The sequence below is a fragment of the Podarcis cretensis genome (genome assembly GCF_951804945.1).
Source record: "Podarcis cretensis genome assembly, chromosome: 3".
NCBI classification, from domain to species: domain Eukaryota; kingdom Metazoa; phylum Chordata; class Lepidosauria; order Squamata; family Lacertidae; genus Podarcis; species Podarcis cretensis.
This window is the reverse complement of record NC_137172.1, coordinates 44711834-44734561: the sequence shown is the minus strand read 5'-3', so window position 1 is coordinate 44734561 and position 22728 is coordinate 44711834. Positions and strand designations below refer to the sequence as shown.

The 22728-nt window shown below is 41.1% G+C and overlaps 1 protein-coding gene and 2 long non-coding RNA genes across 8 annotated transcripts; 1 reads left to right on the top strand and 2 right to left on the bottom strand.

Moving 5' to 3' along the window:
• The first annotated feature begins 470 nt into the window (after positions 1-470).
• DESI2 (desumoylating isopeptidase 2) lies at positions 471-16025 on the top strand. Its single transcript, XM_079969584.1, has 5 exons — positions 471-2571; positions 10036-10108; positions 10871-10964; positions 11626-11767; positions 12514-16025. The coding sequence occupies exons 1-5, from the start codon at positions 2533-2535 to the stop codon at positions 12745-12747; spliced, it is 582 nt and encodes a 193-aa protein (XP_079825710.1). The 5' UTR covers positions 471-2532; the 3' UTR covers positions 12748-16025.
• LOC307212363 lies at positions 8915-10945 on the bottom strand. Its single transcript, XR_013836964.1, has 2 exons — positions 10834-10945; positions 8915-9358 (listed from the first exon to the last, which is right to left on the bottom strand). It is a non-coding gene; the product is annotated as an uncharacterized lncRNA (long non-coding RNA).
• LOC307212359 lies at positions 14111-22728 on the bottom strand. Of its 6 annotated transcripts, XR_013836958.1 has the most exons (6): positions 21878-22493; positions 20167-20253; positions 19301-19364; positions 16915-16997; positions 16264-16357; positions 14111-14210 (listed from the first exon to the last, which is right to left on the bottom strand). It is a non-coding gene; the product is annotated as an uncharacterized lncRNA (long non-coding RNA). The 6 variants fall into 6 exon arrangements; XR_013836959.1 differs by lacking the exon at positions 19301-19364 and having other exon boundaries at positions 21878-22492; XR_013836955.1 differs by lacking the exons at positions 19301-19364; positions 20167-20253; positions 21878-22493 and adding an exon at positions 22632-22728.

The following is a 22728-nucleotide window of genomic DNA, read 5'->3' as shown; positions in this document are numbered from 1 at the left end:
ATTTCAAGCAGGGGTCTCTCCCAACCATACCTTGAAATGCTGTGGATTGAACCTGGGACCTTCTCCACACAAAATATATGCTCTATCATTGAGCTGTGGTCCCCAACTACCATGACCAATGGTTAGGGATTATGGGAGCTGTGATGCAACAGCATCTGGAGGGCAACCATTTCTCCCTAGTTTAATTTTTTTTAAGAAAGCAGTTTGTTGTTCCTTACATTAAAAGGCTCAGAAAGATATACTGTATCCTAAACAAGAATTCACCACCACTAAACAAACTCTCCTCCACCACTTTTGGCATTCTTCTGAATCAAATCTGATATCTGTTGTTGTTTTTTTAAAAAAAACCCATCTGAAAATAGCACATTGCAAGCTTCAAATCAATATAAAACAAATTCATTTCCTACACCATTCAAACTCTGCTGCGGAAAAAATAAAGTATTTCACCATATGTGTATGTATCAAAACTCCATATCAGAACACTGGGGCTGAATGGAATTGAGAGCTGAAATGGAACCTAGTAATGATCAGTGCAACAATCCATTGAAAGTGATTTACCAAAAATGAAAAAAAGTGTGAGAAATGCAGCATTCTTGTACAGCTCATTGGTCTTTCAGCCTTGATTTTGAAACTAGACTGTCTTTTCTTTGGCTCCCAATTGCTATGTACAAAACAGGAAAGGAGATGGGGCACCAAAGGGCCGCTCCAAGGTTTACTTATGATTCTTATGGCCCCATCCCTTTATTTGCATATAATGAGCACACATATATATATAGAAGGAATTATGTTTTCCAAGGTGCTGTGAAATGGCTGTGGGTCATCCTGGGAAATATATTCTCACTTCAGCCTGTGGGAGTGAGCAGTGTGCTCACTCAAGTACAGTACAGCAATCAGGTGCTCTGTTTCTGTGCCACCATTGGTTGATACAGAGATCACGAGGCAGCGTTGGTTGCTACAATGGTAATTTGGGGACATTAATTGGGCAGTACTGACAAACGGCTGCTGGGCGGTGTAGGAGCAAAGGATGGTACTAGGGGACTAAGCAATTGGGAAGGGGATGTCAGGGGAATGTTGGGCCAGAGGACAGCAGGCCTTTCTCATGGTGTTTACAGCTTGTGCCCACATAAAGAATGAAAAAGGAACAGATAGGAAGCAGAACACGACAATAGCCATATTTCACACCTGAAATGTTAACTGCATCCTTATGCAGATAACACGGATGTGGTGATTACCATCTATTTGTTCATAGGTTTAAAACACTGCTACTGTAATGAATTTATAGTCCTGTTCAAATTATAATCTCATTATGGTGAAATTGACTATGAATTAGGCATAGCAACTGTCAGCGTCATGTGCTTTCCCTACTTCAGTTCTTTGTAGATGAGAAGAAAGAGCTGCTGCTTTCACTTTGGAAGAAATCACAGTTCTCTCCAACATACAAACTTGCAACTGTCGTTTGATAGCCTGGTTTGCCAATTCCTTTGCTTAAACCGAGTTTCCCCAGGTTGCACATAATGGGAGTCTTTGATCTGTTATAAAAAGAACCTCCTTTTGCACATGAAGGAGAGGCCAGCGACTGATGATGTTAAGCGCCGCTTGCGAGGCGAGGGGAAGCAGAAGCACTGCAAAGGGGCTTCCAGATGGGATCGGGCGCTGCACACGCCCGCTCCTGATGCCCCTCTCCTCCTCCTCCCTATTCCAGCGGGCGCATAAGGCCACAAAGAAGCAAAAGGGCTCGAATCCTGCGTGCGCCCTGGGCAGCTCCTCCGCCACAGAAGGGCTTCTGAGCCCCTCAGTCAGTTGAGGGCAGCGGCGGCTCCTTCACATACGCACCGGGCCCCGCACCCGTCTCGTTGGCGGCAGCGAGGGCGCTCAGCCAGCTGCCTCCGCCTCGGGTCACACGAGGCGAACTTTCGCGCGGACATTCGGAAGGCCGTTGGTCGAGGAGCCTTCGCGCATTCCAGCAGCCAGAAGAAGGCAGAACTGGGGAAAGGGCTCCGGCGTCTTCCCTTTGGGCTGCCGGGAAACATGCCTCCTCCCGCGCTGCATGCTGGGAGTTGTAGTTTGGGCGCCTCACCTCACCGGCGCTGAAGATGTGGGCAAGCTGGAAGGGCTCCTTCGCGAAAGCCGTTGGCCGAGGGGGAAAGAGGGGGCTTGCGGACGGCGCAGCAGCCGCTCCTCAGAGAAGGTCACTTTCTCGCGTCCCCCGCGGCCCGTAGGGGCGGGCGGCGGCGGCAGCAGCCCGGAGACAAACAAGAGAGGCGGAGCTGCGCTGGGCCCCACCCGGGTGCCGGTGGCGGCTCTCGGCTCGCGTCTGCTGAGCGCGGGGCGAGGAGGCTTCGTGGGGACGCGGCCCCGGCTCCCCTCTTTCCCTCAGCGGAGGCGGCTCCATGCTGCCGGCGGCTCCGTCGCGCCCCTCAGCCAGAGGCCGGACGAGGAGGCGGCGGCCGCCCGGGGGGCCTCCCGAGAGCGCCCCGAGGCCGCCGCCCGAGGCCTGAGAGGGACCCCCGCCTGGAGCTGCGTGAGGGGAGAATGGCGAACCAGCTGGTGATCCTCAACGTCTACGACATGGTGAGTGGGCGACGGAGCCGGCCGTCGGGGGCCTGCCTGCGTTTATCCCCGCCAGGTTCAACTCTCTCACATTTCCCGGGCTCTCTCTCTCTCTCTCTCTCTCTCATCTTTCGCCCTGGGCTGCTGCTGCTCTGCCTCCATTGCTCCTTCCTTTCCCAAACGCCACAGGAGTATCCTGCGGCTCCTTGGCGCTCACATGTTTCTCCCCCCCCCCCGCCTCCTTCCATACATTGCTGCAACAGCAGGATGCTGGTTTAAATGCTCCTTTCATTATCCCCTTTTTGCCCTGGAAAAGTACAATAACAATTTGGAAGTGAGGGAATTATTAAGGGCTCTAAAGTTATCGCAACAGGTGTGTGAATTTTCAGTTGCCTCTCTTTGGGTGTTGGATTCATGCCCATCTCCATCTTTGGTACTTTGAGTTGATCTTTGTGATGCCATGCATACAAAGAAAGAATGATAGTGTTTTAATAAGGATCTGTCAGACTTGGCCAGAACACAATCCTCAAGTTTCTTACACACTGAATTGCCTTGAGGACTAGAGCCTTACACCACCATTTTTGCATGTACAAAGAGCCTAAGCTGGTTGCAGGGGGGGTGACTACTTAAAAGATCAAATGATAATTTCTGGACACAAGTAAAAACATAATATATTTTCAAACAGGTTAGCACTCGTGTAGTCAGGTGGCTTTAAAGTCTAAATTATAGTACTGTACTGGTTTATCATGTGGGGAAACATTGGAGATATTTAACTCCCTGTTGCTTTGGGCTAAAGTGTTGCAATCTTTTACTTTGCCAGCTCATAAATGACACACACCATTCCTATCTAATTATCTGACTTCTTCAGCATTGCACAACAGCTTCTTAAGAATTGCAGAAAGCCAGTGTGAATTGAGTGAATTGACTATCAGAACAGAAGTGAGGAGACCTAGGTTCAAATGCTTACCCAGCCATGAAGGTTGGGTTCACTATCTCTCTGCCTAAACTACCTCACATGAGTGTTGTGGAGATAAAAGAGGGATTGCAGAGAAATATGTATACCCCCTTGAGCTTCTTGAAAGAATGATGGGATATAAGTGTATTTTAAAAAATAACTTGAAAAAATACAGATAGGACAACTTTGATGTTGTTGTCACAGTTTTTTGAATGAGTGAATGTTTGTATTAGCTGCAAATTTCTACAGCTCAAAGAGTAAATTTTCCCTATTGTTTAAGTTCAGATAAATTAGTTTAGCCAGAATGGCATTGAATAATAGGTGCACAGTCTATTGACATGCTATTCACCTGGTCCTAATGTTTTATACCTTGGCTAACAAGCAGCTGAAGCATGGGTTGCCCCATCAAGTAAAACAGTAGAAATACTTAACTAACTGACCAATCACATCAGTTCACCCCCCCCCCAAAGTCCTGTTCCTCCCAAGCAAAGTCCTGTGCCCCCTAACAAAAATCCTGGCTACACCCATGAGCTGAAGTAAAATAGCTAGAAAACAGGGTAGTTAGTTGAAAGTAGAAGAAAATTGTGGCATCAGAAACTTAAAGGGCTGGAACATTTAAAGTGAACTGGAACACTGAGAAAGTGCTAAAGTGCACAGAAGGGCACTGCAGCAGAAGCCAGGAGGAGACCAAATGAGACTCAGAAGCTGAACCGAGAGTGCAAGTTGATAAGTAGTGGCTTGGATAGGGAAACAATCCAGAAGACAAAGGGCTGGGAGCATTTGTCGCTGCTGCTGTTTGTTTGTTTGTTAGCTCTGATATGTAGTTACTTAAATTGTAAAGTTAGGGCTGGATTCAACTTGTGCTAGCAGAAGGCAGCACAACGAGTCCTGCTGGCACAATGGGGCTTGTACTGATGGAGCAATCTTAATAGCGTAACATTGAATTCCACCCTTAGTTTTAATGAAGACTGTTCAACTTGTATTACTAAATCCTTAAGCATAGTTGCTGTAGGGGAAAAATCAGTTTGAGGTCTTGCATCTCACCACATTCTTAAGTGCCATGTCACTCCTACCAATATTAGAAAAATGTTGAGCTAGTTAAAATTCATAAGGTTAAAGGGCTATTTAGTGGAAGCAACCAGAGAAAAATAAAATGACCACTTGGTAGTAGTGGCAAATATAAGAAGCAGTGGGGTGGTTTGTCTGGTTTGCTTTCTGCTTTTCCTTCTCCCAGTGCAGACTATAACCCAGGCCATTCATGGAGATTAAGACTGCTAGTCATTTATGGCTTTTTTACCTCCAGGGTTGAAGGGAGTGCAACTCTAAATATCAGTTGCTGGGGATCACAAGCAAGGAGTGTCCTTGTGCTCATGTCCTTGTTTGTGAGCTTCCCAAGGACAAAACAAAATGCAGGATCAGATGGGCCTAGGGGTCTGATTTACATCATGAAAGTTTGCTATCTCTCCAGCTATCCCAGGCATCACCAACGTTTTTGGGCATAAGGGAACATATGCAAATCTAAGAAACTGTTATGGGCACAACACACACACACACACACACACACACACGCACACATGCACACAAATTCACAGAATAAAAATAGCTAGAAACCTAAACACCCCTGCCAAAACAAAAAAAACAGACATGAAAAGAACATTATTTGCACTCATACAAGCAGCCCCTGCAACCAGAAAGCCCCAAACCTTTATTTTTTAAAAACAAAAAATTGGGATAGGGAGTCTTGGCAGCAGCTGGAGAGGTACCTCAGGGTGCCATGGTGCCCATGGGCATCACATTGGTGACTACAGAACTAACTTATCCTCTCTTGAGGATGAAAGGAAGGAACCCCTGCATTCCTCTTAGAAGTGAAATGTTGTAATTAATAAACAAATACAATTCTCTCCCCTTTGCTTAATCTCATTTGTAGGTGCCAACTCCTAGAGGCTGAGAAGACTTTGCCCCCCCAAAAAAAAAAATATTTGAGGGGGCTGGGGCCACTCAAGTTGATGGGCATTGCCATTCAAATGGTGTGCATGTACTGCAACATATGATTGATTGTGCAGGGCATGGCTTAACTGCCCACCCCCCAAATATTTTATTCAAGTTGGCACCCCTGATCCCATTGCTTTTTATTTCCCCCCCCCTTACACTATTTTAGGAGTTTTGTGTATTGCTACCAGAATATTTCCTCTTTATCTTCTTAAACTGCTGCCGAGTTCTGCTTCTCTCTCCTGTTCCATCCCTCTACCTGGTACTGTGTTGTCTTCTGCATGACACACATGGATACACACTTATTGCACCAGACTTGGAATGCAAGAGGGTGGATAAAAAAACCCCCATCTTCCTGTGGGAGCCTTGGAAATCTATTATTTTTACATTCTTCAGAGTAATTGTGACCCAAATGTAGTAGTGGTGTATATATTGGATTCTTGTGCATTTTTTCAGAAGCAAGAAAACCTTGCTGCTCTTGTAATCTTTTTCTGTTGTATTTTGCTTAATTCCATCCATTTTTCTTCCTCCTTTCCTGGAGGGCTGTTTGTATGATTATAAAGTGATTTAATTGCCTTCTATAATGCAACATTTGCCTAGTTCACAAGAAATTAGATGCAATGGACATCTAAGTTCTCTTCATGTCCCAATCTTTCCAAAATGGCTATTCTGACTAATTAGTAATCTTGACAATAATCTACAATCAGGTAATAGTGCAGCCTTGTGGGTTAGCCCCAGAAAGGAACTAGCCTAGCTAGATGGTGAACCGACATGTGTTTTGTGAAACTCATTGTGTGAGGTATAACTTTCAGTGCATGGCATTTGGGAGACAAAAGCAAGAAGTGCTCTGATCCCTTGTTGTTGGCAAATTACTATCCACTATTTTTTGTTAACCTGTAAGTAGTTAAATGTATATGCGAACTGAGAATCCTTTTTTTAAAAAAAAATAATATTTATTAAGATTTTGGAAATTACAAAAAGAAAAAAGAAAAGTTAAACATAGAAAAACAGAAACAAAAACACTACATAAAACATTAAATTAGCAAAACAAAAACAATTAAAAACACTTCCAATCTTTTCGATCTTAACTTTCATATACTTGTTTCATTGACTTCCTCAATGCCTCCCTTTTTGTATTCCACTTCAATTAACTATTTCAGCAAGTCCTTTCCATTTTCATCTATTTTCTGCCTTATAGTTAATTTTAACATATTATAACCTAATTTTTCCCCTTTTAATGCATTAACCATCTATCTATACCTAGTTCCTTCTAACATTTCTGCCAAAGCCATATAACTTTATTCCACCTTTTTTTTAAAGCTCCTTAATTTTACAGTATTTCTGTAAATAATCTTTAAATTTTTTCCAATCTTCCTCCACCGACTCTTCTCCCTGGTCTCGGATTCTGCCAGTCATTTCCGCCAGTTCCATATAGTCCATCAACTTCATCTGCCATTCTTCCCGGGTGGGTAGATCCAGTACCTCGCAATGAGTATTCTTGCTGCTGTTGTCGCATACATAAAGAAAGTTCTATCCTTCTTTGGCACCAATTAACCGACCATGCCCAGGAGAAAGGCATCTGGTTTCTTCAGGAAGGTATATTTAAATACCTTTTTCATTTCATTATAAATCATCTCCCAGAATGTCTTAATCCTTGGGCATGTCCACCAAAGGTGAAAGAATGTACCTTCAGTCTCATTACATTTCCAACATTTATTTTCGGGCAAGTGATAGATCTTTGCAAGCTTGACTGGTGTTATGTACCACCTGTAAATCATTTTCATTAAATTCTCTCTTAGGGCATTACATGCCGTAAATTTCATACCTGTGGTCCATAACTGTTCCCAGTCAGCCATCATAATGTTATGTCCAACATCTTGTGCCCATTTAATCATAGCAGATTTCACTGTTTCATCCTGAGTATTCCATTTCAACAGCAAGTTATACATTCTTGACAGATTCTTAATTTTAGGGTGCAAACTGAGAATCCTAAAGCTATTACATAAAGACTGCATGAAGAGAATGCTCTGTAAAAGTACCAATACGTGAAAGTCCCCGGAGTGTAAACTAACACCTAATGTATTCCCTAACTTTGAACAGTGTATCCCGTATCAGCAGAACCTCTCAAGTAAATTACGTTTGGGTACAGCTGTGACATATTGACTGATTATGGGGAGACTTACAAAGCTAGAGTGAGGGTGTATTGGTTTGTAGCAAACAAAAAAAGGCACACGTCTACTAACTTGTTTATTTTTCAGTTTGTAGTATGACTGGTTCGGGAAGGTTTTCAAAGATCACCTAATGCAATCTCTTGTGTCTAATATGCTCAAAACATATCCAGGTGTTTTTTTCCTATCCCTTGTTCAACCTTTCACATTTATTTTCTATCCAACTCAAGCTGGATTTAAACTAATACCACTGATAAAAATCACACATTTTTCAGAAATGTGGAGTAGCTAACCAAGAAGGCACATCCAAAAAACTATTTAAAAGGATATACCCAAGTTATTTAAGCAGGCACTCTGTGCTATTTCCAAGACAAGCAGTGAAGCTTCCTGATCTAGCGGTTGGGGGGGGGGGCAGTTGCAGTGCAAACAGAACCCACCAACAATGCAATCAAGAAAATTTCATCTGATTGCCTATTTAGACTTTTTTCAAACATAAATTGTGGTTTAGCATTATAGGAAGTTTCATGTGTCAGGTTTGTACACTAGCTTCTGGCATTGCTGTGAGAAGTTTAGAAGCATCGAGTCCCATTCTCTGTGGAAAAGAAATTCCTCGTTGGGTGAATCGCCTTGCCTATTTCAGTCCCTGTATCCCCTTTCTCCACCCATGACTTCTCTTAATGTGCTGTTAATTACAAGTCTTCCAAAAGAAGCAGTGGGGCCAGACATCTGCCATGATCCCACCTGGGTGACCATTTTTTCTGTAAGCACTTTATTACCACAAATAGTTCCCTTTTACAAATTAAGTCCATGGCAGAGAACGTAATTTTCCTTGTTTGTAGGATAGTCTGAGGGAACTACTAGACCTAACAGGACTAATGCAAAGGTGGTGGCATTTGCAGAAGGTCTGGACTCTGGGCAAGAGCTGTGGGGTACATTTCTATTCACAATTCCCTGCTGCCCCTGCATTTCCCATGCAGCTGAGTTTCTTCTAGTCTCAATTGTACTTTATATTTGCTGCATGATACTCAGTTTTGCAATCTTCATACATTTAAAGACATCTTTTCAGGGACTGTTTTGGTCCATACCATCAACATGGCTAAGCTTTCGATTCAGGTACAGAAGGTAATTATTTGTAATCACCGTGCCAGAGCAGGGGGGAACTAATCTCCTCTCAGTGAAGCTCTTATAATTCTTCTAGTAGATTGGCTGCAGATTCAGTGGAAGACAAATTCCATGGGTTTTTCAGAACGGATTACAGTTGTACTTATTATTGTTTTATTGTTCAGTATGTGCAGTTTCTGTAACTTTGCAAACAAACGCATGCATTATGTTAGTGTTATTTATCAGTCACAGGTATTTTTAAGGAGAGGCTTCTTAACACAGTTTTAACACCTTGCGCACCATACAGTACTGCCAAGACAGGATCCCCTCCCTGTTTTTGTGTCCAGCCGCCTGTGTTTTGTGTAGCAATGTTAATAAAGAGACAAACACTTGTAGACGTAAATGTTTAATCAAACAGCTAAGCATTGCCACTGAGCTGAACCAGAAATGAACTTAATATTTAATGGTCCAGCTCTGCTATTAACTGATATTTCCAGTGGTACATGAAGCCATCACCTTGTTGAACCTAAGTAGGTCCAGGTCTTATCAGTGGATGGGAGGCTGCTTGGAAATCACATATTCAGCAACTTGGGTTCTGTGAAGGAAAATGGGATATAAATATAATAAAAATAAATAGTTTTCTGTCAAATGCAATCCAGTCCTGCCCTTTTGTATCCTGAAGGTTCTTTCAGTTCAGAGCTGTGGTCCTGTTGAGGCTCCCACTCATTAAAGGGGCAGGGGAGGTACAGTGGTGCCCCGCAAGACGAATGCCTCGCAAGACGGAAAACTCGCTAGACGAAAGAGTTTTCCATTTTGGAGGTGCTTCGCAAAACGAATTTCCTATGGGCTTCGCAAGACGAAAATGTCTTGCGAGTTCCTGCGGGTTTTTCCCCCTTCCCCCCCTTTTTCTAAGCCGCTTATCCGCTAAGCCACTAAAAGCCGCTAAACCACTAATACTGTAGTGCTAATCCGCTAATCCGTCAATGGGCTTGCTTCGCAAGATGAAAAAACCGCTAGACAAAGAGACTCGCGGAACGGATTCTTTTCGTCTTGCGAGGCACCACTGTATTTTTTGCCAATTCAACCTCACCACTGTAGCCTCATGCAGCATCTTTAATTCTGCTCCAGCTCTCCAGAGCACATTTTAAGAGAATACAAGAGGCTGCAAGAGGAATCTGCAAAAATTCTCTCCCCTCTTTCCATGTACAGGGCTGACCTCGTGATTAGAAAACCATAATCACAATCAGTTAAGTTTCCCATTTTCCTTTTTAGTACTGGATGAATGAATACACTTCCTCTCTCGGAATTGGAGTATTCCATTCAGGAATAGAGATATATGGCAGAGGTATGTATCACGCTTTAATCTTACATTGGTGCAAAGAAGCAGCTAATGTACATAGGACATGTACTGGGTGGGTGGGTGGGTGGGTGGGTGGGTGGGTGGGAGGGAGGAAAAGAGCAGTGTCTCCCTCCCTACATTTCACCATCTTATTTCTGCAACAAATAATCTGACTGTTCATTCATGGTGTAGATCAGTATTGGGGAACCTGTGGCTCTGCAGATGTTGTTGAACTCAAACTTCCATCAGCCTCAGGCAGCATGGCCAATGATCAAATCCGGCAGCATCTGGAGGATTCCTCTCCCATGATTTCTGCATATATTGGCCTCAGCGTAATTGTTATGGGAATTTAAATCAGTGTTCTCCAAATGTAATGTAAACTTTTATATAAATATATAAAGCACTGACATTACTTTGTAGCAGTACAGTGGTACCTCAGGTTAAGTACTTAATTCGTTCCGGAGGTCCGTTCTTAACCTGAAGCACCACTTTAGCTAATGGGGCCTCCTGCTGCCGCTGCACCGCCGGAGCACGATTTTTGTTCTCATCCTGAAGCAAAGTTCTTAACCTGAAGCGTGAGGGGGAAGGGAGTCTGTAACCTAAAGCGTATGTAACCTGAAGCGTATGTAACCTGAAGTGTATGTAACCTGAGGCACCACTGTACTTCAGTTTTAACCTACAGCTGATCAAAGCATGTCTATAAAATCACCAGAAGTGAAAGTCCTACTTACAATGAGTTGTGCATAAAATCCTGATTTTGTATTTCAGAATTTGCTTATGGTGGACATCCATACCCTTTTTCTGGAATATTTGAAATTTCTCCAGGAAATGCATCTGACTTGGGAGAAACATTTAAATTCAAGTAAGAAGTTTTTTCATTTATTGCTGTAACCCAAAATATGTTTGGGTGATTTAAGATTCAGACGTCTGTTGACTACAACCTGCTAATTTTGAATAGTATGTTTCGAGCAACCAAAAAGTATCTACCCACTGCCTCTTAATATGAGATATGGAACTTAATGTAATGATTAGAGTGTTGGAATATGGCCTGGGAGACCGGGATTCAAATCCTCACTTTGGGCCAGTCACCATCTCTCAGCCTAACCTACCTCACAGGGTTGTAGAATGAGGAGCATGTACTCCACCTTGAGCTCCATGGAGGAAAATATGATATATATATATAGTAATAAAAATTGATATACAGTATAAAGCGCTAAATAATTTTAACAGGCCTGTGACTGCATAATAAATGATTGATGATACATTTGTATGTACACAAATCTGGATTTACAGAGAGATCTCATGGATAAGAGCAATGAAGTGGTAGTGTAAAAGTAGTGAGGCCTCGTGGCATGAAGTTCAAAAACAACCAGAGGACAAAAGCAGTGAAGTTCTATTTTTAACACAATAATTTTTGGAGGTGTGTGCATGCTGTCAAGAGCAAACGGGGAATAAAAACATATCCAGTCTGATTTGCAACAACTTTCTCTCTCTGCAACCGCCTCCACCCTCTTTTATTTTAGAGAAGCTGTTGTTCTTGGAAGTACTGACTTCATGGAGGAGGATATAGAAAAAATTATAGAAGAACTTGGAAAAGACTTTAAAGGAAATGCCTATCACTTAATGCACAAAAACTGCAATCACTTTTCTTCAGCTTTTTCAGAGGCAAGTATTATTTGTTCAGCATGGGCAAATGCTTGCCATTACTTTTATAAACACTTTAGTACTTATAGGCTACATAGGTTACATATGTAATATTAATGTGTTTTCAATCAAGGACTTGCTGGAAATAAAATGGTAGCAGCAACACTTTTCACTGCCACCTCCAGAGAGGAAGCTCTGTGGGTTTTTAACCCTGCTAGCCAAGTTATGAAGAAGAGTGACCTTGTAAGAGTAATAAGCCATTCTTTCTCAAAAGCAATTGGAGACCTTAACTTTTCCCCAGTTGTTTCCATTCATATAATTGGAATGTACAAAACTGCATTTTATAAAGCTATACTTTACATATAAATGACTCATACAGAAAACTGATAATTGTAATTTGAACTTTTGAAACAGCATTAATGAGCCACTAAATGATTTGTCATACACTTACTCTTTATCTTACTTACCTGGGAGTTAACCCCATTGAACTGAAATAGAACTTCTGAAATGGCATGGCTAGGATTGCACTGTTGGGGTAAAAAAGGTCATTCAAAAATATGTTCAGTTTTTGATGCCCAGCTTACTGTTATTTTCAGAATGGACTGAGTTATAGTATTTGTTTTGCCTGTCTCACATTTAACATCAGGAAGGGTTCATATTCACTGTACTATAATTGACAGGCATTTCAATTCAGTGATCTGTATTTCAAGTATAGAAACTGACACGTACTAAAAAAAGCACTGGATAACTTGTGGCATTTCATATAGATTCTCTGTGGAAAAGAAATTCCTCGTTGGGTGAATCGCCTTGCCTATTTCAGTTCCTGTATCCCCTTTCTCCAAAGTTGCCTACCAAAAGAATGGCTTACACCTGCAGCTCTTCAGTCAAGTGTAAGCCAAGAGCTTCAGGAAGAACTGGAAGAAGCAGAAGATGCAGTAGCCTCAGCTTCCTTGCCAAAGTCAGCGTCAGGGGCAAGAACTGGACATCATGCTAAAATATAGGTTTAGTCCAAAGTTCCATTACACTGAAGCCTTTGGAAGCCTTGTCAGTAACTGACTTCATTACAGAACTTCAGAGAGTGGCCATTTTAATGTCTTTGGTATGCAATTGATTCTCCAGCTCAAGATGATGGTGTTCCACTCAGGATTTTATATGTAGTGGGGAAAATGTTTATGGGGGAAATGGGAGGGACTTATGGTGGAGCTGCTTTCTTGATTTTCATCTAATCAGCAAGCCTCGACTAACTGAGCAGAAGTTAAACTGTTTACAGTATTGTGTGCTGCTGTTTACAAGTCCCACAGGGACACCTGCCATTGAAAGATAAATTTTAATCAGCTCAATTAGGCCTGCATGACTTCATGAGCCTAAGTGGATGAATGAGCAGCTTTGTTTGTTGCTACCTTGGAATTGGGCAGGACAAAATATTTCACTTCCAACTGTTGCTGATAATGAAGCAGGGAAGGATGAATACTATGTGTAAACAGGGTACATAATTGTCAATACAAAGAAATCTGTCCTAGTAACCAAGGAGGTTACCTTAGTATGTATCTGAGAATATCTGTTCCTAAAACTGTGACTTCTCTGTCAGTTTTTATCCACTCATGCTGAGTGAATTAATATTTTACTACAAAGCTGAGTGTGTTCTCTCTGGTGTCAGATTTCAACCTCCTTTTTGCCTCATGTTTTTGTCTGACTTAGAGATGCAAAACGTCATTCTGAACATCAACAGTTTCCCCCCATTAAGATCAAATAACAGTGCTGTTTCACATTACCTAGAACTATAGGAGGAATACAGATGAATCATGCAATTAGACATAAACATTAGATAACATAACATGGTAACATTTGGTTCATGACTGAACTCACTTTAGCAGTGTGAGTTTTGCAGCTAACTTAACCAAATGTAAGTTGCTGCTTAAGAGAAGGGTCTCTTAATAGAAACATGAAGAGAAATGGAAAGTGTTTTGTTTAGTTTTCCATCAGCAACATTCAACAATTAGAGGGAATGCAAAGGTTTTCTCCAGCTTCTGTGTTCACAACAGAACCAATGACAGATATAGGTGAGTTAGCCAGATGTTTCTTTTAGTGACACAGTTTTCTTAACTGTTAGTCTAATAGCAACTATCAAAGACAAATTGCATTCATCAAGATAACAGAGGAATTCATTCTATTTGGTATCTTTCCCCAATGTTAGCATGTCTTCTTCAGAAAGAAAAATACAGTAGAATTAATAGCAAATTGGAATAGGTTTTAGATTTTTATTATACATGCTGCCTTAAGGATCTTGCATTTAACTGGGAAGAGGCCAACTGGAAATTATGTATAAACAAAGGTCTGGTGAAGAATATGTAAATAACTCTTACATGTGGTATTACATTACTGGGTTTGTTGAATAAACTCTTCAGAGTAGATGACACAGTCAGCTAAATTGGGAGTTATTTTGTTGCTGCACATATTGGACAACCTGAAGAAAAGAGGGCTGGTTAATTTGTTCATAAATTTACATTATGTTCTGGCATATTATTTTACAAATACAATCCCACTGAAGGTATAAAAATGGTATTGTTTCCAATTAAAAGGGCATTAGATATTTTTCTAACCACTTCAAGTTTTTACATACACTCATTTGAGGGAGACTTTGTTGTAAACAATACTCAGGTATGCAACATTATCCTGTTAAAAGTCAAACAATAATAATTCTCAAAAATGTGAAATAATGAGCATGTTCCATATTTTAACCAACCTTTTTTAGTAAGAAACTAAATTATCTTTAACAGTGCCATTATGATTGCATTTTAACCATTCTTGTTTTGTCAGTAGCCAGCACAATCTGCTTAAGCCGCTAGATTTTTTTGATGCCACATGTTTAACCCTACTCTTTGTTCTTCATACTTTTTGATTAGGATTCTGAGAATTATATCCTTATGATTGACAATCTACTCACGACTGCCAAATTATATAAAGCATTTCTTAGTAGAATGACAATGGGATAGACGAGAGGATTTCTTTGAACTGCAGGTGAAGTGGAAATGGAATTTTCCATCTTGGATCTGAAGCAGTTAATGAAGCTCAAATGTTAACAAGATGAGCTCTGATCCAGAGCCGTCTGTGTGCTGAAATGCACACAGCATTCCTCCATTTGAAAACCTCCCAACTTATTTCAGTGGAAGGGGCAATTTGGTGAACATATGTATTGACACTTAAGGAATTATCACCTATGTTGAGGCCCTTGTGAGGAGTTATGAAGTAGTTGTGCCTACATAGGATTGCTGGATTTTGGTAATTCTGTAGCTTGTCATAGTTGTTTGGACAAACATTAGGAACTAGATTAATCTCCATCAAATTTTTATCAAAAAAAAATTGGCCTTGTTCTGCTCATATTCACAGCACTGTATATGATACACACATACTTTCATACACATCGATAGCATGCAAGCAATGCAAAGATATACATGACACAGTAAGTACAGTCATTTTTTAATAAATAATTTGGTGGTTCATTTTGAATACGAGTTCCCTGTTAAGCCATTTAGTAATGATCATAGCCCCATGAACAAACTTACCATTTGAACCTTGAATTTGGTACATCTTATGAAGAGGTGGTAGTCTTATATCTTACCACATGTGCTATGCTCGGTCTCCACTTGATTCTTTAAAACAAACAACCCTGCCAAAGGCTGTTCTCAAAGCAATAGTTACCTTTCACCAGCATTACTACCCAGCAGGGAGTACACTGTCTGCCAGTGGCCAAAGTGTGCATTTAAAAACTATAACACTATTCTCAGCTAAGAGAATACTGGATATCTGTGGGGGTTTTCCAACAAAAACAAACGGGTAGTAGAAATACATTCAGGGTTCTCTGATCTGTCAAATTCCTAATACTTGATTATTTTTCTTTAAGATAGATTACGGTTGTTTGGTGTTCTGTCTTACTAAAGCCATTTTTATTAAAATGTCACCCTTTATTCAGGAAGCCAAAAATAAAATGCTACATTTTTGTCAGTTTGCATCAGTAAACTGTATAATGGTTTGATTATAACAATGCAGTGGGTTTCCAACATGCAATAGAATTGTAATCACAATTGATAAGAAAAATTTCACTTTTAGACAGTTAGATACTGAATTTTCACTGACACTTTTTGTAACTTAAGATAAGTTTACTGTAATGCATAGTATTTGTATGAAATAGTCAGAGAATTTGACTTTTGTTACTTTGACATGTCAAACTATTATAAACTTGAATCCATCCATTTATTAAAGAAGTTTTTTATAGAACAAATTGCATGTGTTCTGTTCTTGTCAATTTAAATATTAGATTTCAATTCCACTTCTTTATATACTATTGCATTATTAAATCTATTTTTATATTTTGGGTTAAAAGTATTAACATGCAAGCGTGAACAAAGGCTTTCCACATGACAATATTCTTTTTAACGGGTTTTTATTAAACAGAAGCAATACATAACTATATAAACTATATAAGGTCTTTCAAAACAATCCATATCCAGTTGCCATACCACGATGAAGGGGTGATCACTGGAGAGTTTCAAATTAAACTATTTCAAAAGAGACAACAGAGCAATGGGAACTGATGGTGGGGTACAAGGATGGCTAATGTACAAAAAAAGAGAAACATAACATTTATCAGAAGATTCACAATATTTATTCTTATCTAGATATCAAAGAAAAAAAGGAAAGAACAAGAATTTCTTGGACAAACAACTTGCTTTAAGATGTTTTTGTGGGAAAATACTAGAAAAGCCAAAAATTTATTGCATCCTGGTACAGTACTGACATTCATCAAAAGCACCTGGCCTCTTCAGCATTCTACAGTGGTACCTCAGGTTACATACTTAATTCGTTCCGGAGGTCCATTCTTAACCTGAAACTGTTCTTAACCTGAAGCACCACTTTAGCTAATGGGGCCTTCCACTGCTGCCGCGCTGCCACTGCCCGATTTCTGTTCTCATCCTGAAGCAAAGTTCTTAACCCAAGGTACTATTTTTGGGTTAGCGGAGTCTGTAACCTGAAGCGTATGTAACCTGAAGTGTACGTAACCCAAGGTACCACTGTACTTTGAGATGGAGGGAGAGACACAACATTTTCATGATGGTATTGGGCAACTATCAACTCCCAACTGAAACACAACAGACCCATATGCAACATACCAAAAGGAATCTAGGCTAACATACAGCTCCAAGATATAGTGGCAGGTCTCTGGTAAAAAGGATGGACCTTTCCCACTCCTTTCCTGAAAGGTTAAAAGCAAAAAGCAAGTCAGAAGGAACCAAGAGGAAAATGACAACAAGAGTAGAAATTTGGAGGACAGGATGCAGAATGCAAGAGAAACCCGGGGGGGGGGGGGGGAGTTATAAGTGACAGTTGGAGAGAGTGAAAGGAGCAAGATGATTAGAAAAGAGCAGCACATGGTAAAATAGAGGGCATAAAAAGATCCTCCAGCTCATACGCAGAAAAGGAGGATGGGAATAGAAATAGAAACAAATCAACCCCTGCCTTTAAACAGAGAGGCAGCTATATGATGCATCAGATGCCAGGAAGATGTGAGGGTAGGGAGGGAAGTGGCAGATTAAGCCAGATCATCTAAAATGGGTGAGGGTCCTTGCCTCCCAAGTGCACAAGGCTTTGCACATTCCAGTTGCCTTTTGTCATCCTATCTTCTGATCCCACCACAGAATGGAACTACCAACTTTTGAACCAGATGGAACAGTTACTTGTCTCCTGCAGCAGAAGGTACATGCACAGCACATTTTAGCATCTTTGAACTGGCCTTTCATTTACTGTGAAGTCACTAAAGCAATAGTGATGTCATCAGCTTTCATAGAAACAGAATACTAACAATTCTTGGATAAAAAGTTGCATTTCACTGCCAGATATATACAGTATTGTCCTTATCCATGGAAATCTATTAGTTTAAAAGACAAAACAGTGTTATGAGGTTAGTAAAAAATAATAATAGATGCCTAATGATTAAAGTTTTGACTTAATCTACAATTAATAAGATTTTCCTGTCCGTAGACTTTGAAAGGAAAACACCAACTTCAAGCAGAAAGACCTTCTGAAGAATAATGGAATTTATTAATATGAGTGTGCTAGAACTGTCAGAAAAACTACCTCAGCTAAGAGAAAATGTCAAGAAACTGAATGACAGATTCATGGCTTTGCTAAACATCAACCCAAAAATGCAAAAAGCAAAAGTGGGGACTAAAGGGTACACCAGCAGTGATAACTACAGGTACTTTAAGCTATTTTTTAGAAAAAACCAACAACTTAAGCAGTACAAGGAACTGAAAGACAGACTTGAAAATAAAAAAGACAAGAAAGATTGGAGCAAAGGGAAATTTGCTGCTTTGCGGAGACTGTTTAAGAGGCTAAGCACCTGGGGAACTCAACATAAAGAAGAAATAGATGAAGATCAGGAACTGATTCCACTAGATTTATTTGATGTTTCCTGTGACACAACATAGGTTATATGAATTTTCCTTACTCTTCTCCCCCCCCCTCTATGCCTATAAAAATAAAAAACCCACCATCTCTGTTTAGATTGAAAAGAACAAACTGTCCAGCTTTTCAATGTTATTAATGTACAGGACCTATTTACTGGGGAAGTGATGATGATCTGGGCTGGCTTTAACATAAGTTTGAGAGAAATGCTATGAAACACGTGATTAGTGCACAAAAGCTTGGGAGCTTATTTAGTTCAGCAAAGTAAGAGGAAGCATGCCCTTTGAAAATACTATCAAGACTGATAACGTAACAGGTATTTGCATAGAAGTCAGCGTTGCCACCAACACAAAAGGCTGTTTGTGGAAAAAAGCTCTGCATCCAGCCTCTATGCTGCACACACTGCCTGAAGTGTGACCAGTGCTGCTAGTTTAAGTAGCACAATCACTTGGGGGGCTCCATTCACATATTTCTGCCTTCCTGAGAAGCTGTCAGCTTGGATGGCACTGATCACATCAGAAGAGGGAGATAGTTCAGAGACTGCAGGAACAGTCACTCAGCCTCCTGTTACATTTACAGTTTCATAGTTCGTCATTCGCCAGCTTCCATTATAGTTAATACATTCCTACCACATGTAAACCTTCTATTTGGACTCAGTGTTGCCCTGAGGAAGGGCAGCTTTACAAGCATTAGTTGACACTGCCTGTCATTGGCTCTTTCCACCTCCTGTTGGCCTCTCTGACATCTACCCCACCTGTCCCAATGGGCACCAGCTACCACTCACAACGTGTATGCTTGCCACCCAGAATGGCTGGGGCAACCCAGTCAGATGGACGGGGTACAAATATAACAACAACAACAAATGCACACTTTTCCCCTTTTTAAACTTTAAGTTATTATGTGTCCAAATATTATACAACCATTGTTGCAAAGCATGATTACATAATTGTTTGGAACTTTGAAATTATTTTTAAAACAACAAACAGAGATTTGAAACATTGCAGGTGTCAAAGCATAACTAAGCAGTATTATGACTGCAAGCAGAAGAAGCAGCTTTCTCTCAGTTCAGTGCAGATAAAAAGACCATACTACCCAAAGTAGATGAATGTGGGTCCACAGCAGGCTCACCTCTAAAATTATGTCATCAGGATGCACCCTGAGTAAAATTAAGAGACGATCTACATTTTTTTTAAAGCTACAGCATCTTCACAGACAGCCACCAGATGGCATATGGAACTAACTTTTCATTCATTGCAGATACAGTATGTACTTGAAATCTGTATCTTACAAACGTCAGAAATCTTTTCAGTCAAATAACTTAGGCAGTCTCCTGTAAATATGCGTTTTTCCCCTAAATCTCTGGGCAGTGCTGCACCAGCAAGTGAGGAAGTCACTGTAAACTTCTTCTCTACTCATTCCATTGATTTTCTGTCAGCTGTCAGTCATGCTCATATAAACAAATTTACCTTGCTTTTCCAAATTATTCAAAATAGGAAGTATGATACAATAAAATAACCTCTTTACATTTTCTTGTAAAAAGCCTAGTAGTCTGTTTAATATATCTTATATAACTGCTAAGAAAAAGTCATCAATGTATTTTTAAATGAAAGGAAAAATGTATTTATTTTTTGGTTACACTTCTGTGTCTAACCCACTGCTTTTTTTCTGCAGGTATGCAGGGGGACGCATACCCCTAAGCATTTTGTGAATCTTTGCACTTTTGTCCATTTACTGTATTTATTTTTCCCAATTTGAACTATAAAATGGTGAATTTCTTGAGTAAAAATGAGAGTACTCCTAAACATTTTTAAAGAAAAAAAGCACTGGTCTAACCCATAGTATACCAATCCATAATCCAAGCATAAATAATTCTGTTTATATTAAAATTATTTAAAGCCCTATGTATTTTTCAGTTGAGCAATATATAACTGCATGATATAAAATAAAGGATTATCTACCTAGTCCTTGGTACAGCTCCAATACTGCTTTACCATCACCCTGTTTCCTTCTATTTCATACTGTGCCACAGAATAGCAACAGAATAACTACAGACAAAAGCAAATAAAATAAAATTTCAGTATCACTTTTCAGTGCTTGCAGTTCTTTTTCTCATAAACCACAAGTAACAAACACATCAGTGAAAGTAATAATACAGAACTAATGAAATTATTACAGCCGCTGGCATGCAACCTACTAGCTATTTTTGTGAGATAAAGAATAAGCACTATTTCAGTTATCATAACATAACTTGTATTTTGATTACTGAAATAAGCCTTAGGATTTGTTTATTTTGATTACTGAAATAAGCCTTAGGATTTGTTTATTTTGATTACTGAAATGAGCCTTAGGATTTGTTTCCTGTGTCGAAAGGTGGGGGGGGGGGGGAATGTAAGCCTAGAAAAAAAAATCCATCATAATTCTTAAGTAGAACTATTTCCATACACAAATACAAAGAATTAAAACTATTTTAACTATTGGGATAATTTTTGTGCATATTGGATTTTGACACTGTAGATTCCTTTTCATCAGTCACTAACCTATGCAGTTTTTAAATACGAATCGCAGCAAGAATCAATTATATCCCTTTGCAGCACTCCCAAGTGACCACAAAGTGTAGGGAAAGAGGCTTTGTGCTGGCCAACAGGCAACGGCTTCTTCCATCTGCCTTCAGCCCTAGGAGCCTTCCTAAATTGAAGAGTAGCTTCTCTCTAGCCAATAGATAATGCTACTCAACTTATATCCTCTTGGCTTTTTTTTACCTCGTACTCCATAGAATTACAACATGGTAGAGTTGGAAGGGATCCTCAAGAGTCATCCAGTCCAATCTCCTGCAGTGAAGTAAATTTTGTTGCCTTGCTAGTAAAAAAACAACAACCACCTGCTGTGTTTCTCTGTAGTTGTGGTCTCACAAGGATTCTGTGTGTTTTTCACTTATGTCTGGAGGCAGATGTGGGTCACTGATGTGTTTTATAGAGGCCAGGACAGTGACGGATTTATACAAGCTAAACAAGCTATAGCTTAGGGTCCCATCTCTTGGAGGCCCCCCAAAAAAATTAAAGGGGGAAAAACTTTGATAAAATACATATTTTGTTATGTGCAAATGGCTTTAGATACCTGTTAGGTCCATAATACCTATTAGGTCCATCACCTTGCCAACAAAGGTCCGAATAGTTAAAGCTATGGTTTTCCCAGTAGTGATGTATGGAAGTGAGAGCTGGACCATAAAGAAGGCTGATCGCTGAAGAATTGATGCTTTAGAATTATGGTGCTGGAGGAGACTCTTGAGAGTCCCATGGACTGCAAGAAGATCAAACCTCTCCATTCTGAAGGAAATCAGCCCTGAGTGCTCACTGGAAGGACAGATTGTGAAGTATTGTGTCCAATACTTTGGCCACCTCATGAGAAGAGAAGACTCCCTGGAAAAGACCTTGAAGTTGGGAAAGATTGAGGGCACAAGGAGAAGGGGATGACAGAGGACGAGATGGTTGGACAGTGTTCTCGAAGCTACCAGCATGAGTTTGACCAAACTGCGGGAGGCAGTGGAAGACAGAAGTGCCTGGCGTGCTCTGGTCCATGGGGTCACGAAGTGTCGGACATGACTCAACGACAACAACAGGTCCAGAAATTACCATATAGCAAATATTCAACAAAAAAAACAGTGACAATTGCCTTCAGTAGCTTAGGGCCTCATCAAACCTAAATCCGGCCCTGGGCCTGGACCTACGTCATACTAAGTGTTACTGTGCTATAGGAGGAGATCAGGGGCTCTTTGCTCTGCCCTTGGTGGTTCTGCTGCTGCTAAGCCAAGGTTTGCTTTAGGGAGTCATCCAAATTTGGGCTCTTCGGGGGTTGTCATTTACAACTGCGAGGGAGGGGAGGCTGAGAGAAATCCCTACGGGGCCTTTACAGGTGGGTCGTCCCAGTCCACCCCTCGAGTCCCCACACCACGCCCATGTTTCGCGCTTTCGTTTCGGAACTTTTCAAATTCACATGCCCGCCTTTCCGCAGGCGAGAATAAAAGTCCATATAACACGAAGATTTCTTCCAGAAGAAGCAGCAGCCGTCGCGGCTTACTTGCGAGAACGTCCCTCAATTTTTTGGCCAGCCTTATTATGAAACACTTGCGGCAGCCTTGCCGCCAGGAACGTGGCTAGCCCGCCAGCCGCCCTCGTTAGTCTTTAATTGCTGCTGGTTTATCCTGAGGCGCTCCTCCCCCCGCCTCGCCCCGCCCGCCATTAGGCGCCATCAAACACCCTGACGCGACGACGTTCGTGGCGGGAGCCGGACGCGGGAGCGCGCGCGCGCGCGCAAGGCTGCTGGTTGGAGAGGGTGGGGGAGGGTGAGAGCGGAGGGAAGCGGCGCGCTCCCGCGCAGGCGCGCGCGCTGCTCCGTGACCCATCTCACTGAACAAAGGATTCCTTACTCGAAATCTCCTCTCCAGACCTAAAATGGCGCCGGCCCTCTCTCTCTCTCTCTCCGAGCACCATAGAGATAGAGGAGGGGCCATACAGGGGAAAGGA

What these genes read in the sequence shown, in the direction of transcription:
- DESI2 (XM_079969584.1), top strand. Translation starts at nt 2,533, where the DNA reads ATGGCGAACCAGCTGGTGATCCTCAACGTCTACGACATG. An exon ending in AATAGAGATATATGGCAGAG is followed by an intron (nt 10,109 to 10,870) that starts GTATGTATCACG and finishes TTTGTATTTCAG; the next exon opens with AATTTGCTTATGGTGGACAT. An exon ending in TTTCTTCAGCTTTTTCAGAG is followed by an intron (nt 11,768 to 12,513) that starts GCAAGTATTATT and finishes CATTTCATATAG; the next exon opens with ATTCTCTGTGGAAAAGAAAT.